A 19,039-nucleotide genomic window follows, 5' to 3' on the forward strand; every position below is an offset into this window, starting at 1 on the left:
CAGAGTTGGTGTGTCCCCAGATGCAGTGTACAATAAATAAACTGAAGTATGTGAATAAGTGTTTCTGACTCACTCTACAGTGCTCGGGTTTGTGTCAAACTATTTTGACGGCAGTTCTTTTTGAACTCATCACTCTCCCCGAAGCACTTCTTTTCCTCATGTGTGGAAAAAACAAGAGAGGAGTGAGCAACTGAAGATCATGGGACTGATGGAGGCAACGAACTGAATCCGAAGCTAAGGCTGAGATGCAGATTTTTATAAAGAAGCATAAATGTAAGCTGACGTTGATAGCGGAGAACATATGCTCTGAGAGGTCGATAAGGCCAGATGGACTCAGAGAGAGGTTTTGCTGTACTGGGGGGATGCTGCTGCATAGAAGTGTGCAGAGCCTTGGTTAAACCATACATCTCGCTGAGCTGGCCCAATTGATTGGGACCTTTGGGAGCAGTGGGGTCCATATTAATTCTGCACTGTACTGTATGTGTCTGTGCATGTGTGAATGTTTGTTCCGCTTCAGCATTCAAGTATACAGGTACTACTTGAGATGACTGCAGCACTTTCTACAAGTTTCACCAACAGAACTGCAACGTGTTTTTTTCTATTCTATTCTGCTGCAGCAGATACAGTATAAAAAATCTATATGTGAAGTTGTTTTTCCGTCTTTAAATCTTTTTGTATCTGTGTTCATCACTTAAGTTTCATGTCGTTATTATTTATTTATTTATTTTGCCCGTTTCCATCTGAGATTTTGTAGGTTTTACCCATCTGAGTCATTGCTTCCGCCTCTTTTTACCCGATGTCTATCTTGGGAGACAGAATATAGACAGAAAGCCTAGGCAAGCAAATGCTGGTGCATAATTCCGTCTTCACAGCACGCCACTCAACCGCTCACTCACTCAGGGTGAAAAGGAAGCTCCCGTATTTTAGTCTGCTAGGTAAAAGAAAGTGGATAGACAGATTTCCATTCCCTCCTCTGTCAGGTCTCTGCCTCACCCGGCTGTTATCCCTCACACACCAGAGGCTGCTCTAGTCATTCCGTTGCTCAGAGTCAGACAAGCGCTGGCAGAAATACCAATACGCACCAGCGGACTGGAGGGACATTTTTATCGGTAGACAGACAGACAGACAGACAAACGCCGTGACTGACAAACACTAAGCCCAGTCAATATATTTCACGGCGGTTACCATCTCTGAATGATAAGCTGCCATTCACCGTTGCTCCAAACGCACTTCACTTCCAGGCCTAATCTGCAATGCATCAAGGGTTATCTCCAGACAGAGAATACCTGCAAGCGAATTTCAATCAGCCTCCCACATATGTAATTAAATGGAAATAATTGCTTCCATTCCCTTTGTCATCTTTTTATTTCGCCGGTCTGTGCCACAGTGCTTAAGCCTGCACCCATGCACATTATTCTGTCGCCACCTTTTCTTTTCTTCATTAACCACTCCAAAGTAATCTTTCTTTTTTCTTTTGTTGCCTTCTCCGTTCTTTTGTTAAAAAAAAAAAAAAAAAAAAAAAAAAAAAGTAAGTGGGATCTCATCGTACATGTGGCTGTCTGTACTGTATGTGCCGTGTGTGTATGTGTGTGTGTGTTGTAGGTAAGTGTGTTGCTGCCATCATCAGGCGGAAACATAAAGCTGCACTCCTAAAGCTCAGATAAAACCAGTTTCCTCTGGAAATACCAGCCTCAGTCTCGTGCCTTTTCCTCGTGAACGCCAAGGGTTCCCCAGCAGTTTTCAAACTCCCAAACGTTTCCACAACCCAGTCTCGCATTAACTGTGTTCCTCTTTCCTTTTGTGTCTTATTTGAATCCCTCTTCATTCTCATCGCTCCGCCAAGGCTGACCTTACCCTTTTACACTATCTTGCTGTTCTGTTCTGTGCCTGAACTGCCTCTCCTCCTCCCCCTGACAGCTCAAGCAAAGTGAAGCGAATGCTGACACCAAAGAGAAGCTCCCTCTACGACTCAGGATCTTTGAAAAGTTCCCAAACAGACCCCAGATGGTGAAGATCTCCAAGCTCCCCTCTGATTTCACTGTGCCCAGGATCAGGTACACAACCGCCAGCAGACACATACGTCAGTTGTGTATCTACAGATCTGAATGTCTGCTTTGCTGTTGAGAAATACATCCAGTCAGAGATCTCTGTATAAAGTGTTGCATTTTATATTTTGAGCACCAGTAAGTTATTTATTTGGCTTAAAGAGAACTGAGCCCAATCCTCATAAGCTGCAAGTCAAAGGGAAAACACGATCTTATTCAAGCTCTGAAAAAAAGCCTTTGGATGTTGCCACCCGTTTGCAGACGTTTTGCATCACTGACATGATGTAAAGAAAGAGCAAGAGAAAAAAATAAGTCATATCTGCTCCTTTTTGTTAGTAACCAATAATGATTTTATATTACGCAGCTTTTAGCAGGAGAGCTGAACTATATCCCACACAACGGACCTCATAATCAATTTTACAATTTAGTTGCTGATTAGCGCACAGCTGGGTCCTTCTCTCCCCAGAAATCCCCCTCTGCAGCCCATCTGCTGAGCCGCTGCAGCTTCCACCGACACATTTTGCAGAGATGATTTAGCCTTGGAACAAAATTGCGAATGTTTCATCTACCTTTCTTGGGGAAACCGTAGATTAGAATTCATCAGACTTGAGGGTAATGTTTGTGTGTGTTGTTGTGCACTGTAGGGAGAGTTTTATGAAGCAGTTTATCGATCGCCAGCAGCAGGATACCAGTTGTTTGTTCCGGCGTCTGCCCTCCGCCTCATCCTCCTCTTGTGACCACTCCAAACGCTCGGCTATTGAAGACAACAAGTATATTGACCAGAAGGTACTTTCGCAGACTTTTACTTACTCACTTAATCACGGTGTTTCCCCCTCGCACACACGGAGTGCGGAGACAAAAGTGATAGCGCTGTCTCCGTGGCTGTAAATGCGGAAGAGGAACAGTAGCAATAAGCAGTGCAGTAGCTCTAGCCACTTTTAACCTAATGTTCAAATTTCTGCGTGTGCTTAGATGGTACACTGACGAAACAACCAGCTAATTGACTTTCACCATGTTCTCTGTCAGCTTCGCAGGTCAATATTTAGCATTCGAGCTCGCAATCTCCTGGAAAAAGAAACTACAATCAATAAAATCCTCCGGTAAGACACATAAACACTTACGCAGTAAGCAAGGTTTGCAGGTTAGACATCTGTGTTAAAAATGGTTTCAACAATATTTCAGCGACCCTGTGTTAGGACCTGCTCTACGATGAAATGCAGCTGTTTAAATACGGCTGAAACAACGTTTATTCATAACCTACATGACTGAAAAGCTTTCACTTTTCAACTAGCTGTCGCCTAATTTTAAGAAGGACATGCTGACGTCTTTTGGCCTGCAATTGTAAAGATAAATTGTTTGTGTTAATTCGTCCGTACCCAGGACGTCACACGATTTCGGCTTTACCCCTTTCCTCTGCGACGCCGGCTAGATGTGTTTAGTATGCATCATCTACAGTCATAAAAATACATCCCAGTCTTTGTGTGGGTGAAACTAATAATGCGTGTGCGTATTAGATGTAGATCTACAGCAACAGCCCTCTTGCATTGTTAACGTTTCTCTCTTTTTGCACACACGCACAGAAACACACACACACACACACACACACACACATCACACACACACACACACCAGACCTACTTCTGACTCATTTACTGTCGCGATGAAGTAAATGGATAATTTGCTGTTCAGCATGGCAGAGCTGGCACTAAGTGCAGATTAGCTTGCCGGCACCGTGTCCAATCTGCCCCCCCTTCACCCCTCTTATTCTGTCGGCCCGAAAGATAGACAGCATATCAGCAGTCATAACACGTTCTGTCTGGCCTGCCATCTTCCACACAAACACACAATTAGGCTCACATACCATCGTAGACAAATGCACACGCTCACACACAGTTCGGCATACGCGGGCATTCAGGCGTACTTATTGCCAATAAACAAGTAATCTCTCAGAGTCTCTACAAATGATTAAAAAACACACACTGCTGGTGCCCACAATGTCATTAGCTACGTTCTGGTACATGGCTCTGCTGTTGTACCAGAAAAGACAGGCATACCCCACACACACACACACACACACGCACGCACACACATGCTGACTAATAGAAGCTATTTCACAATGACAGTCTGGGTCGGTACTCTTACGGGTCCAGACGGAGGCAGGCCAAAGGTAGCTTGTTAGGCAGAAAAATGCAGTGGATGCAGCTGTGTTGGTGGTGACCTCGCGCACTGACATTGTTCAGTTGTCATTGTATTGATCAAGAACAAACATTTTCATCTCTGTTTTTCCCAGGGCTTGTACCAGACAGCGTATGCTAAGTGGATCCTTTGAAGGCCAGCCAGCCAAAGAACGCTCCATACTCAGCGTTCAGCATCATATACGGCAGGAGCGCAGGTCTGGTACACACACACACACGCGCACGAATAACACAAACAGGTTGCTTGCTTGTGCTTTGTTATGTGAAGCATCAAGGTATTTTCTTCTTATAGTCTGCCTATTGTGTCTGCAGATCTCTGCGACATGGTTCCACGAGTCAGAGGATCAGCCGTGGGAAGTCGCTGGAGACTCTCACCCAAGATGTGAGGACAAAATCACACTTTAAAAACTCTCAGACTTGGTTAATGTCATCTATTCCTTCAGACTGACTCAAAGTATGCAAGGAAAATAGAAAGGCATGTGGAAAATGTGCCTTACGCTGTGCCTTGGTCTCTTTTCCCAGCACTCCAGCACGGTACGCTACCGTAACGCCCAGAGAGAGGACAGCGAGATCAAGATGATCCAAGAGAAGAAAGAACAAGCAGAAATGAAAAGGTATTAACGCCACGTTATGCAAGTATAGAAAATTCCCATTCAGTCAGCTGTGGTTGTAATCCCTTCTGTTCAGTTGACATAAATGAATCGGTATTTGCCCCGTGTCTGGGTTTGTGTGCAGAAAAGTTCAGGAGGAGGAGCTGAGGGAGAACCATCCATACTTCGATAAGCCTCTTTTCATCGTGGGTCGTGAGCACCGTTTCAGGAACTTCTGCAGGGTGATCGTTCGAGCTCGCTTCAATGCGTAAGATTGGCCTTGCAGTTTAATCAACATGTAACATAGCTGTTCTTAGCTGACTCCAAATGGCTCCAGATTGTTGTAACCATCGACCATTGACTATATATATATATATAGATGAATGAACCCTATGTGGCATCACTCATAGGATTTCCATAGGCTATTGCCTTCTTGGCTGTGTCTGACTCCACCTAATACAAGAATGGACAAAAGATAGAGTGTTAATTTAGCTAAGGCGGACGGAGTTAACAACCTGAGATGGGACCCAACTGTCACTCAAAGCAGCCATGCCCTAAATTAAGCATAACTTTAAGTCTTAATAGAAAATAAACGCACATACAAGTATAAAGTTGTGCGTGTTAACACGGAGGTCTGTGGGGATTGATTCCCCTTTGGAGCCGTGAATGAGGACGTTTTTTGGAAGAAGAAATGGCCATTTGACTACTTTTTTTTATTCCCTTTGAATTCTTATCTAGATCCAAAACCGACCCAATAACGGGAGCAGTCAAGAACACCAAATACCACCAACTGTAGTAAGTGTGATGAATTATTGATTCCTTTACTACTTGATGTTCATTCTACGCGAGTGGAATACTCATTAATCCTGTAGCTGATTACCTGCGTGTTGTGCTTCCCCAAACTGTGGCAAGGAATGAAAATTTGAAATGAGGAGCTGTTGAAATATAATTCACTCATTATGCAACCTGATAGTAATGCAGCCAAGCAGAGCGACTGATTATTAAAGTGAGAGGCAGTCCTTTGAATCAGATACCATTGGTGCCTGGGGATTTTCACTGACATCCTGCTGTAGAACAGATCGGGCTGCTCACATGCACAAAGATTTATTCTCTCTCAGTTGCTGGTACCTCTCCTCTCTCTTTGTCTTCCCCTAGCTCTTTGTATAGAATTATCCCTGGGTGTTTTGCATGTTTGCAAGCAAACTAGCTTTCCTGACCTACTTACACTGTACGTACTGTTTCTCTGTGTAACCCTGAAAAGAAATGTGTTTTTTTTTTTGGTCTATATTATATGTGTGTGTCCTTGCAGCGATCTCCTGGGCTTGGTCACCTATCTGGATTGGGTTATGATTGTGGTGACCATCTGCTCCTGCATCTCCATGATGTTTGAATCACCCTTCACCAGGGTCATGCACGTCCCCACGCTCCAGGTATTCGAACCAGATTTCACTGAAAAAGAAACTGGTATATGAACGAAGAGATTTTTAAAACCGCGATGTCTGTTTCAGATCGGGGAGTACGTGTTCGTGATATTCATGAGCATAGAGCTCAACCTGAAGATCATGGCTGACGGCCTGTTCTTCACCCCCACAGCTGTCATCAGAGACTTCGGAGGAGTTATGGACATTTTCATCTATCTCGTAAGAAATCTAATATAAAGGCTGCTCCCTTTAACCGTGATCAGTGATATGACTCTGGTAGAAAAATCTTGAGGGTAGATACATGCAGACAGTATGGGGCGAGGGCACAGGGACAGGAGTAGACTGAAGAAGCACTCATTCAGGCACTCATATTACCTGAATACAGTCACATAAATACAAATAAAACTTCCTTATTATCTCTGCCTTGGTCCTTGCAGTTTTGACTAAAGAAAAACAAACGTATGTCATCTAGTTATGCCTGCTGGAATCCAAAACTATTTGCATGTACCAATAAAAGATCCCTTACTCCTTGCTGATACTACATGCACTATGGGTACGTGACCATAAATGTGCAAAAATATAGCTCTCTCTTCTCAAACGTACAACGTCATCCAGTCATTTGATGTGGTAAAATATTCTAGTAAATCAGAAAAAGAAGTGACCGTAAAATGAAGACATGATTCTGTTTTCTGGTTACACAGATGAACTACAACACTGAAACACTAACAATCATCAAGTCCCCTCGCCAGAATAGCTGTGACCTGTCGAACGGAATGTAATCATAAAAAGGCTCATAAAATAGGATATATGCTGCCTGCATACCTGTCTGCTCAAAGTTTCTTCCTATTGAAAGGGAGTTTTTTTTCTTGCTACCGCCTTTGGCGCTAGGCTCCTAGCTCTCAGGGTCCTGAGCTAAGGTTACGTGTGAAGCACAAACAAAATTTTGTCAGCCTCTCTTCCTCCCGCCTTTTCATTTCTGAAATAACAAAACCAACCCATGTTGCACTATTATACCCAGTGGCTACCAAACAATTTTCCAAATACATTTGTCACCAGGTACAATTGTTGTCAGCGACTAGAAAGTATCTTAGTTGCCAGAGTCAACCACTATATTACACTTTAAAATACCTTACAGCCTCTTGTTTTGGACTGTTATGAACTTTTTTGCTGAATTTTGACTTGTACTTGTGTAAAAGCATAGCTAAATATAAACTATAAATCATTTTTCCCATTTTATTGGCTTCACCAAAACACGCCAGCCTAACTTCAATTACCTATAATTTGTATGCATAGTATAGAATAGTATTTCTATGAAATAGCTTTTCAATAACGCGTATAGTATTTATTGTTAAACGTTTTTCAGGAATATGACATTAAACTCTTGGCTTGCTTGCAATAGAGTGTGTCTGATCAAGGCTAGCACTAAAAGGATGGAGCAGTTATAATTTATTTAATGAAAATTGTAATTTGAAGCCACGACATGAGCATCTGTACAATCTGCAGGATGCTTTAATTGCCCCTCACCGTTCCCGTGCTGTATTCACTGTAGGTGAGTCTGATCTTTCTGTGCTGGCTGCCTCCTGACGTCCCTCCTGAGTCTGGGGCTCAGCTGCTGATGATGCTGCGCTGCCTGCGTCCGCTCAGGATCTTCAAGCTGGTACCCCAGATGAGGAAGGTGGTGCGGGAGGTTCTCAAAGGATTCAAGGAGATTTTCCTGGTTAGTGGTCATGTACAGCTTCTCTAATTGCCAGACTTTAGGTAACATCTTTTAGATATTTTATTTTAATTAAGCAATCCTGTCACTCCCTGTTGTATACTGCATGCACGGTGGGTGATAATAACTATGATAAATATAGCTCAGTCTTAAGGCTACCTCAAACCATTTAATTAGGGGGAGAAAATATAAAAAAAACCTAAGTAACCATAAAATTAAGATTTGCTGCTGTTTTCAGGCAAGTGGTTACTTCTTTACAGCCATTAGCCACAGGCACTGAGACGTTGGCAGTGGGATCCTTTGGGTCCTGTTGGCTGCGGGGTGAAGCCTCTGTGGATTGCATTGGGATCTAGGGACCTTGGGCCCTTTCTCGTGTTCCTCAAGCTATTCCTGAGCAGTTTCTGTGGGAGTGCTCTTGCCACCGGGGAGTCTGTGCCTGTTTCATGTCAGAGTAACATTCACATGAATGTCAGGACCCATTGCCCATGGGCTTTTCTTACCTTAGAAATGTATGATATTTTCATTCTGTTAATATTCTATTACCAGGAGCATGCAATAGTTACAGATTTTCATTGGGTCTGACGTATTCCTCTCACTGGGTTTCTACGTCCTCAGATGTCTGACATCCTTAGATTCGCACTCTAGTCTCTGAGACTTGGATTACATTGCTCTGTCTGCCTTAACCTCTTGATTGATTCTCCCGCAGGTTTCCATTCTGCTCCTCACACTAATGTTGGTGTTCGCAAGCTTCGGAGTTCAGCTGTTTGCCGGAAAGCTCGCCAAGTGCAACGACCCCCATATCCTTAAACGGGTACAGCAAGGAGCATAATCTCATCTCTAAACCATTTCCTCCCTTTCTACGCTCCCCGCAGAGACTCGCTAAGTAGAAAACGGTTTCCCCAGTCAAATCGATAATCCGGAGCTTCCTTTTAACCTACTTTCTTAAGAACTGTGTTTTTATAGTTAAACACTAAAATAGGTCTTGAAATGGGAGTGTGTTAATTTCGGTCATAGTCTACAGTCTTATCCCTTCACAAACAGTCTTCATTTTATGTTTTACTGTGTGGTCTCTTTCAGGAGGATTGCCACGGTATATTCAGAATAAATGTCAGCGTTTCCAAAAACCTCAACTTGAGGCTGAAGCCTGGGGAGAAGAAGCCAGGTTTCTGGGTACCAAGAGTCTGGTAAGACTTTTTAATGCCGTGATTTAGGACTGTTTTTCACAGTCAGTGATTAATGTATCCATTTTGTCCTTTTCCAGGGCCAACCCTCGCAATTTTAACTTTGACAATGTGGGAAATGCCATGTTGGCTCTGTTTGAAGTGCTGTCGCTGAAAGGCTGGGTGGAGGTCCGGGATGTCATCATTCACCGCGTTGGACCGGTACTGATACGACCTAACCTTTCTAATATCTTCCATGAAAGTTTTTTTCTCTGTACTTTCTCCTGCGCTGTAACAGAGTGACTCTTACTCAGCTCAGTTTATACATCTCCGTGTCTACAGATCCACGGCATCTACATCCATGTCTTTGTGTTTCTGGGGTGCATGATCGGACTCACTCTGTTTGTCGGAGTGGTCATTGCAAACTTCAATGAGAACAAGGTAAGAATCACACTTTTAGCCACTGCTACTTATACCCTGACACCATGAGAGGCAATGTGTGTGGCATTATGCTGTCAGGCTGGTGTCTCACTCCGACTCTGTTGTATTTGTTGAACCATTCTTATGAACATAATAACTCAAAAGAAATATATAACAGTGTGTTTAACTGACAATCTGATTAGCTTTTTTGCATTAATGTGCACATCAATGAAGAAGCATGAAAAACACGAGAGCATATACACCGATCAGCCACAACATTATGACCGGACAGGAGAAGTAAATAACACTGACCATCTTGTGACAAGTCAAAGTTCTGCTGGGAAACTGTTGGACCTGGTATTCATGTGGCTGTTGCTTAGACATGTAGCACCCACCTAGACCAGACCAGGCACCCCCACCCCATAGCAATGACACTCCTTGATGGCAGCAGCCATCCCCGGCATCCCCCACTAACGACATTCTGTTGCCAGAAGCCACAGGACACCCTCAGAAGGCCCATGTCCATTCTCTGATGACTGTTTTAGAGGCACAAGGGAGACCTACACAATATTAGGAAGTGGTCATAATGTTATGCTTGTTCGGTGTATCTATATATAATATAAAGTCAGCCATGTTAGCATTAAAACATTTAATTAATGTATAAATTGGCCTAATTATGAGGAAACTTTTTCTCATGAACATGATAACTCTAAGAATAAACTTCATACCGACACCGCAGGTTGCCCACATGGAGTAGGGGATCTGATTAGACTTTAATGTGCCTTGCTCCGTAGATTTACATATTAATGAGTGCGAAGTTACGTTGGCATTCTTGACACACTATTAATACTGTGAGCATACTTCTCTTTTTGCCATGGAGACCATAGACGAAGACATAAGACATAAGACTATTCAAATGCCTGTCTTCAAAGACTATTTTAGAGCTGTCTGTAACTTTATTTTAACCACAGTTTAAACATCTTTTCCTATGTCAGGGTACCGCCCTCCTGACGGTAGACCAGAGAAGATGGGAGGACCTGAAGAGCCGACTCAAAATAGCCCAGCCTCTCCATCTACCCCCACGGCCAGGTAGGATCACACACTGAAACATGTTCAAGAAATGCTTCGGACGTTATTCTGCAACATAGTACAGAGCTAGAGCATCAAGCTCAACATCATGACAGTCACGTCTTCACCGCTCTCTCTTGACTGTGAGGTGTGTGTGTGTGTATTTGTCCGTTGTTGTGCAGCACCTGCATGATTAATCCATATTTAATAGTCCTTGTTTTTCACTGAGGATTGATGCATCGGGGGATTCATCATGACACCCAGTTGATTACTAGCAGCGGTAATCTGAATATTAAGACAGACAATGCAAATGGCTCAGACGCTGAATCACACATGTCCCTGCCTTCAACAGGAAATGTATTTACTAAATTTCACACCTCTGTTAAAGTGAACGACTCTGTTCACGCTGAATGTATATTTATGGGCAGGTGCTGACAAGTTCTACACTGAGTCTGTTTAAATTTTACGCACAGTCAAACGCCATACTCTTATTGACCAGTTTTTACCAGGGGAATTTGAACCGTTGCTCTCCCATCTGTGATTAGAGTCATGAGAACAGCTGAAGTACCTCGGAGGCAGTGTGGGAAATTGCCTGTTAGTACAGTAGAGGCTGAGAACGAACAGAAAATCAATGGCTTCAGTTTTAGTCAGCAGTGCCGCTTACACCAGCGGTATCAACCCAACTTTGATCCACATCCAAAGGCCTTCAGCCCCGGCAGCACTCTCTACTGGCACATCATTACAGCGCGGAGCTGGCCTTCACTCCTGTGGTCCTGGTCGAAGCGCTTGCAATTTGTCAGCATTCATATGTCCACCAATCAGGCATAACATTATGACCACTTTCCTAATAGTGTGTAGGTCTCGCTTGTGCCTCCAAAACAGTTGTGACTCTGTGGATCATCCCACAGATCCTTGATCAGTTTGAGATCTAGTGAATTTGGAGGCCAGGTCAACACCTTGTGCTGTTCTTCATGTTTTTTTTTTTAGTTATTCCTAAACCGTTTTTGTGTGTGTGCCTGTCTCAGGCTGCATCGTAGATGATGGCCAATGTTATTCACTTTTCCTCTCGGTGGTTTTAATGTCGTGGCTGATCGGTGCCTGCAACTGATTCTAATGCTGTTTATTTCCCCACTTTGACATAGACATTAGAACCAGTGACAAAAGTGATTTGCAACAAAAATATTCTCTGAGACGGATTTGTTGTGAGAAGGATAAAATATCAAATAGTTTGTCAGTTTTAAATGTAGAATGCTGACAAATTAAACAAGAAGTAAAGTTAAAGTGCATGTGGATAGGGCCAACTAATCTTTTAAACCACAGGGTAGTTAGAGCCAGAAGTGGCCAATGAAAAATGGTAATATTAGGCAGAGTTAGGATGGGGTTCAACAATGGCCGACAAAATTGGCACCTCCTGAACTACTTAATAACTTAAAAAACTTTTCTGTCTAGGAAATTTACGACATCCAAAATATGACGACATTGTTCCTTAAATGTGATTATACTGCCTCAGATAAGGTTATGTAGCTTTCCAAATATGCCTATTAATAGAGATGATGTCATCCGAGCTATCTCTCTGTGGGCCGTCTTGCCAAAATCCAAAGAATATTTACGCTGTTTGCATTCATTTGCTACCCTTTGCTTGACACCAGTGTATTTACTTGAATAAATGTGTGTAAAACCTGCAGCATTGAAAAGTCTAAAAGCATGCAATCCATGAGTGCCATCTGCTGGACAGTTAAGGACACTACCCCGGATTCAAGCATCCGACAGCTTGACAGAGAGGTTTTAGACGTTGAAATCTAATCGCTGACTCGATCACAACTGCCCGAAAATGTGAAATGCCCACAAAGAGTTTTTAATCACTGCGCAGGTTTCAGTGAATCTCCGGTTTCCTGTCTGTCTTGCAGAGAATGGGGGTTTCCGAGCCAAGATGTATGACATTACTCAACACCCTTTCTTCAAACGTGGCATTGCTGTGCTGGTCTTGGCGCAATCTGTCCTGCTGTCAGTCAAGGTTAGGCCTCAATTTAAAATGCATCATGTATTTTTCACCTCATTTTAGGAGTAATGTATGCAGACTGACTTTAACATGAATCTCCTCTTCTGTAGTGGGACGTAGATGATAAAGTTACATTCCCCCTTGCCACCATGTCCGTAGTCTTCACCTTTATATTTGTGCTGGAGGTAAGTAAGTTTTTCTGCGTATACAGCCATCATTTGAAGTTTACTTCGATCACTTCCTCTGATACAGACTAGTGTTTCCTAGGTGACAATGAAGCTGATCGCCATGTCGCCAGCGGGTTACTGGCAGAGCCGGCGGAATCGCTACGACCTGCTAGTCACATCACTGGGTGTCATCTGGATAGTCCTGCACTTTTCACTACTGGTTAGAAAAATGACAGTTTCATTGAGGGAATTCTGATTAAGTGCATACGAATAGAAAATAACACTATAACCCCACCCCCCATAGAATGCATATACCTACATGATGGGCACGTGTGTGATAGTCTTCAGGTTCTTCACAATATGTGGGAAACATGTAAGTATTTTTTTAAGAAAAAGCGCTTTGCCAAAAAAATATTTTCTACTCTAGTGATAAAATAATAATCCAAACGTTCGTGTACGACCTGTGAAGGTGACGCTGAAGATGCTGCTGCTGACCGTAGTGGTGAGCATGTACAAGAGCTTCTTCATCATCGTGGGGATGTTCCTCCTCCTCCTCTGCTATGCATTTGCTGGAGTCGTTCTCTTTGGGACTGTCAAATATGGAGAGAACATAAACCGGTAATAATTTAACTTCCTGATGTTCTTATTTTTATTTTTCTTCTAATGAACACTGCAGCCTGTAAGACATGACATCGTGGAGTCGTCTCACTCTGTTTGTCTCCTCCAATCACAGGCATGCCAACTTCTCCACAGCGGGCAAAGCTATCACCGTTCTCTTCCGTATTGTCACAGGGGAAGATTGGAATAAAATCATGCATGATTGCATGGTAAGATGGGCCGCAGGTCTAGCACACGTAGGAACATCTAGACAAAGGAACAGACCTTGCATTCTCAATCTGGAAGAATTATGCATATTGTTTACATTACATTTTGTTTTGCAAGGGTTGCTTCACCTCAATTTTCCGCTGCCCCTCCAGTACAATAGGATTTGTAGTGCTCACAAGAGTTACCGGGGTTACATATTACTGTGGCACTGACTTCACTGTCAGCAGTTTTGCTGGAGCTACTTTATACAAAAGAACTAGTGCCAGTGGAAACTGTTGACATGGCGATCTGCATGGTTAGTTATCTCCATGTAAACAGGAAAACATGCTTTTCGTAATTCAGGTCAACCGACCACTTAACTCACTTTCATGGAACATTTAACGTGTTTAATGCCCCATTGGTTGATGCGAATTATATTTAGTTTTCTGTTTTTTTTCTGTCCCCAGGTGCAGCCTCCGTTCTGCACACCGGATAAACTTCGCTACTGGGAGACTGACTGTGGCAACTATGCTGGAGCACTTATCTACTTCTGCTCTTTCTATGTCATTATAGCCTACATCATGCTCAACTTACTTGTAGGTCAGTGTGTGTATATGTGACGCGTTACTAACTTCTTGCCTTTAATTCTGGGGCCGAAAGCAGTTTCCTAGAAAGTTGCATAATAGGGTTTGATCAAAGTAAATTTCAGTTTTGTTTCGGTGATTTAGCTGTTACATAAAGAAAGTGCAGACAAAATAACAAAATCTGTCCTGTCAAAATATGTAGGACCTAACTGTAAGTCAACATAGAGACCTGAGTAACAGTGAGCATATATAAAAATGCGTCACAATTTGTGCTTCCCGACCAAAGCCTCTGTTTCTTTTTCTTCTTCTTTAAGTTTTGCAGTACTGCAAAGCCATTTAAGGTCGCCTACATATGGCTTAGTCATCTTTCTAAAGAAACAACAAACATTTTCTTTAGAGACAGTATTAATTTGTTACATTCATGTAAACATAATTTGTCCCCCCTGTCAGAGAGTGCTGCACAAGCTTAAGGAAAGAGGTACAATGTAAGAGGCAGAAAAATACACAACTTAAAATCACGCACAAATGAAGTAATGCATTAAAAATAAAAAAAGCAAGAAATGCAAGAGCGACTGTAGTAAGTTAGTCCTAATGATATGGATTTGTCCTCTTGTTTGAGCTTCAAGTATTCAATCGATGAAATGTTATTTATACAGCACTTTATAACAATTCAAACAAAATTCAAGGGATTGACACAAATTAAAGCCATAAAAACTCTAACTCTTACAGAAAATTGATTGATTGCAATAAAACACAAAGCAAGTGATTTAAAACATATAGTACAGCAAAACAACTTGCATTCATTGTTCTGCAAATATGGATGACCGATGCGTCTTGCAATGTAAACTACTGAGACATCTCATTAAATAATATCTGTATCTATTAGCATTAATATCCATTTCTGTCGCTGCAGCCATCATTGTGGAGAACTTCTCTCTGTTCTACTCCACCGAGGAGGACCAGCTGCTGAGTTATAATGACCTGAGGCACTTCCAGATCATCTGGAACATGGTGGACGACAAACGAGAGGTGAGAAATTAGCGATGGGAGAGAGGATGAGAAGGCTGCAGCGGACCATGTGGGACGACGGGAGAAGATAAAAGCTGCACAAGTGCTAATGAGAATGGACGATGGCATTGAGTGATGGGAGTGAACATAATGAGAACAGCGGGTGCTGGAATAAAAATGTGGACCCCCCCTTCCTATCTATCTGTGATGTCATCCAGATATAGCCGTTTTCAATTATTTGTGCAGGCGTGTGCAATTGACACTATCCCTATTTGTGATCTGACACCCCACCCCAAAGACAAGGCTCTACTTTCCACTGCCTCTCACACAAGCCTGTAAAAAGTTCATTAAAAGTTAATACTCTTAAAAATAGTACCACAATTGTCATCTGCAGCTCAGCAAAGATCAGTTCTGAAACACACTTCGAAGTCACAGTATCACAGGGATCAGGTCGTCGTCTCCTTATTAACGCTGAGGCCTGTGTGCCTGTCCCTCCAGGGCGTGATCCCGACGTCCAGGGTGAAGTTTCTGCTTCGTCTGCTCAGAGGCAGGCTGGAGGTGGACCTGGACAAAGACAAGCTGCTGTTCAAGCACATGTGCTACGAGATGGAGCGGCTTCACAGCGGAGGAGATGTGACCTTCCATGATGTGCTCAGGTGAATTTGGACTCTTAATCCCTCAAATGCCTGACACTGCAGACTTATTGTTATATTAAATCAAGTGCTCAACAGTATGTCTTATAGTTATAACTAATGGCTGAAGTAGGATTTCTGCACAAGCCCTGTGATCAACTGGTTGGATGAATTAGTAGCACGAGTTAGCATCATTTAATTGTTTTTTTTGCTTTAACGCTATGGAAGTCTTTACTTCTACTCACTCCCTTAAATGTGTCCCTCTTGTGTCCTTATGTCTTGTGTGCGTGTTGTATGTAATCACACAGCATGCTGTCCTATCGCTCAGTGGACATTAGAAAGTCTCTCCAGCTGGAGGAGCTGTTGGCCAGGGAACAGCTGGAGTACACCATTGAAGAAGAGGTTGCCAAGCAGACCATACGCATGTGGCTCAAGAAATGCCTCAAACGCATCCGGGCGGTTAGTCTCTCCACCGAAAACTGGATTTTTACCGCAGTGCTGCCAGTTTCACGCGATACATCTCTTTACGTGACCACAAATGCATATGTGTTTGCGTGCAGAAGCAGCAGCAGTCCTGCAGCATCATTCACAGCCTGAGGGAGAGCCAGAAGCAGGAGTTGAGCCACTTCCTCAACCCTCCCAGCATAGAGACCACAGTGCCAAGTGAAGACCACAACACTAACAACCCAGACAACCCCTCGCAGCCTGAGGTGGAGCCCCACTTCCATACCTCCACTGCATACACACTCTTACATGCGCACAGCTTGACATACAGCAAACTCATCATATAATCTGCAGGTGTGCGCTTGCAGTGGTGAAACTGAGGATATCTCTTTCTTTGTTCAGATGAGTGGCCTCCAGCAGCTACTGAGCCCCACGTTGTCAGACAGAGGAGGGTACAGGCAGGACTCCTCAGACCTGGGGAGACCACAGAGGAAGATGGGACAGTGGCGGTTGCCTGCAGGTTTGTATTCCTCTGTGTGTTGTATGTATACTGCAAGTTTTATTTAGAGGACGTTATGTAAAAGTTTTACTCTGCTTTGGAAAACTGGGCAGTTAGTTTATGTCACCTGATATTTATAGGGAAGGAATCTGGAGAAGTCAGTGGAAAACAAAGGCTCACTTATTACATAAAAAAAAAAACATTAAAACCACTGACAGGAGAAGTAAATAACATTGACCATCTTGCGATAATTCAGTGATCTGCTGGGAAACTTTTGGACCTGTTATTCATGTGGATGTTACTTAGACATGTAGCACCCACTTAGACCAGAGCAGGCACCCCCACCCCATAGCAATTACACATCCCCAGCAGGATGCAGCCTGATACAGGCACACAAACAAAACTGGTTTTGGAACAACTAAAAAAACTAAAACTAAAACAGCACAAGGTGTTGACCTGGCCTCTAAATTCACTAGATCCCAAACTGATCAAGTATCTGTGGGATCCACTGGAACAAGCCTGGTCAACTCATAGGACCCAAAGGCCCCCCACTAACAACATCCTGTTGCCAGGCACCAAAGGACACCCTCAGAAGGCCCATGTCCACTCTCTGATGAGTCACAAGGGAGACCTACACGATATTAGGAAGGTGGTCATAATGTTATGCCTGATTGGTGTACAAACAACTTGCCCTCATTAATACAGCTGTGCTTTCCTTATTGTGACACGGTCATAATGTTATGCCTGATCGGTGTATCTTGTTTTGTATTTGGAGGTATAAGGGACAAAACACAGGCTGACACTATGAGTTTCTCTTGTATGTGTCTGGGTCTGTGTTGTTCTAGGTCGCACAAGTGTCAAGTCCATTGTTTGCAAGATGAATCCCGTCAACGATGAGGCGTCTTCAGGATCAGAGGTGAAGAAGTGGTGGACCCGACAGCTGACCGTTGAGAGCGACGAGAGCGGCGACGACCTCATTGACATTTAGAGATGAGTTGCGGTGTATCCTGCAGTGTTTTACAGATGAGCTGGGAGGCTTGCTGCTTGACTCGAGCTGTTTCACTTCCTCTTGATCGCTGAAAACTTTACTGTTTCTGATCTTTCTACCGCTGCGAACTGTTCAGAACGGTCAATAGGAATAGAATAGTGTGTGGAGGCCGTCGAGGAGACGTTTATTAAGCGGCCATTTTGCTGTGCAGTTACGATTTCATACCTCTGGGATATGTTTTATTTTTCCCCTGTGGTTTCCACTGAGTTTTCCTCCTCTGAGTTTTTTTCTATGCAGGCACAGGTTAATGACTGAGGCCGAGATGTATACATCGACAAACCAAGAAGCTGCTGCTGTTTGTGTTTTCTACTGTTTTAATGTTAATATTCAAAACTGTCAACTGTGCTGACGCAGCTCCAATCATTTCTAACGTCCTTTCATGTTGATCTCTGTTCGTATCTCTTCTTTAGTCAGTGTTGATGATGATGTCTCTTGTGGTTTTCAGTATTAGTCACATAAATGTCCCTTTTTCTTATAGTCACTTTATACTTAAACCAGGCTTCTTGTTCTCGTTGGCAGAACAAGCAAATTAAATACATTTTTAGATTTATGACTGTGAATGTACTTAAAAGTTAAATCTATCTGTATTCGTGCAGCATTAATACATAAACTATTTTGTAAATTATTATAAATCTTTAGCTTTATCAAGTATTCAATTATTCTAATAAAGGCCTAATCTGTTTAGGCATTTATGAGCACAAAGATGGTGAGATTGATTTAATAACTTTTACATTTCACATTTTCACCAATAATGAAATGTGAACCATAATGTAAGAGATCTTTGCTGTCAGATGAAGTGAATAACGTTGATGATCGTGTTGCGGTGGAACTTGTCAACGGGTGGGATATTTTAGGCAGCAAGTGGACAATGATATTTAAAGTTTATGCTTTGGAAGCAGGAAAAATGCAACGATCTCAGCGACTTTGCGGAGGATCGGATTTTGATGGCTTGACGTCTGGGTCAGAGTTTTTTTTTTTTAAACTGCAGGCCTTATGGGATGTTCCCTGTACGCACTGTGCCAAGGAAGCACAATTGGTTGAGAATATACAGACTCATGGTTTCCCGATGCTTCGCTGACGCACATGTTGAGCTAAGGCTTGCTACCAGTGTGGCATCAAGCTACTGTACCACAAATGGCTGTTAACAGCCACGAGGATGGAATAGGATAGAAAAGGCTCTTCTTACTATTTACTACATCACTTCTGGTGCTTTTTTCTTTCGGGCGATCATTTCTTAAAGC

At 42.9% G+C, this 19,039-nt stretch overlaps 1 protein-coding gene across 1 annotated transcript in view; it reads left to right on the forward strand.

The window, feature by feature from the left end:
- Nucleotides 1–18,354, forward strand: part of nalcn (sodium leak channel, non-selective) — a 60,774-nt gene extending 42,420 nt beyond the window's left edge. The window contains exons 16-44 of the mRNA XM_084544311.1: nucleotides 1,918–2,054; nucleotides 2,690–2,831; nucleotides 3,072–3,145; nucleotides 4,336–4,437; nucleotides 4,553–4,622; nucleotides 4,763–4,854; nucleotides 4,976–5,098; nucleotides 5,569–5,625; nucleotides 6,140–6,260; nucleotides 6,339–6,470; nucleotides 7,801–7,968; nucleotides 8,672–8,776; nucleotides 9,043–9,149; nucleotides 9,227–9,347; nucleotides 9,468–9,566; nucleotides 10,541–10,634; nucleotides 12,521–12,627; nucleotides 12,723–12,797; nucleotides 12,880–12,999; nucleotides 13,084–13,152; nucleotides 13,249–13,397; nucleotides 13,513–13,606; nucleotides 14,051–14,183; nucleotides 15,081–15,196; nucleotides 15,674–15,831; nucleotides 16,116–16,266; nucleotides 16,368–16,517; nucleotides 16,654–16,771; nucleotides 17,596–18,354. Coding sequence (XP_084400437.1) covers nucleotides 1,918–2,054; nucleotides 2,690–2,831; nucleotides 3,072–3,145; nucleotides 4,336–4,437; nucleotides 4,553–4,622; nucleotides 4,763–4,854; nucleotides 4,976–5,098; nucleotides 5,569–5,625; nucleotides 6,140–6,260; nucleotides 6,339–6,470; nucleotides 7,801–7,968; nucleotides 8,672–8,776; nucleotides 9,043–9,149; nucleotides 9,227–9,347; nucleotides 9,468–9,566; nucleotides 10,541–10,634; nucleotides 12,521–12,627; nucleotides 12,723–12,797; nucleotides 12,880–12,999; nucleotides 13,084–13,152; nucleotides 13,249–13,397; nucleotides 13,513–13,606; nucleotides 14,051–14,183; nucleotides 15,081–15,196; nucleotides 15,674–15,831; nucleotides 16,116–16,266; nucleotides 16,368–16,517; nucleotides 16,654–16,771; nucleotides 17,596–17,738 — 3,327 coding nt within the window. The 3' untranslated portion in view covers nucleotides 17,739–18,354. The remainder of the gene's footprint in view (nucleotides 1–1,917; nucleotides 2,055–2,689; nucleotides 2,832–3,071; nucleotides 3,146–4,335; nucleotides 4,438–4,552; nucleotides 4,623–4,762; nucleotides 4,855–4,975; nucleotides 5,099–5,568; nucleotides 5,626–6,139; nucleotides 6,261–6,338; nucleotides 6,471–7,800; nucleotides 7,969–8,671; nucleotides 8,777–9,042; nucleotides 9,150–9,226; nucleotides 9,348–9,467; nucleotides 9,567–10,540; nucleotides 10,635–12,520; nucleotides 12,628–12,722; nucleotides 12,798–12,879; nucleotides 13,000–13,083; nucleotides 13,153–13,248; nucleotides 13,398–13,512; nucleotides 13,607–14,050; nucleotides 14,184–15,080; nucleotides 15,197–15,673; nucleotides 15,832–16,115; nucleotides 16,267–16,367; nucleotides 16,518–16,653; nucleotides 16,772–17,595) is intronic.
- Nucleotides 18,355–19,039: the final 685 nt, after the last annotated feature.

The sequence above is a fragment of the Chelon labrosus genome, assembly GCF_963514085.1.
Source record: "Chelon labrosus genome assembly, chromosome: 5".
NCBI lineage: Eukaryota > Metazoa > Chordata > Actinopteri > Mugiliformes > Mugilidae > Chelon > Chelon labrosus.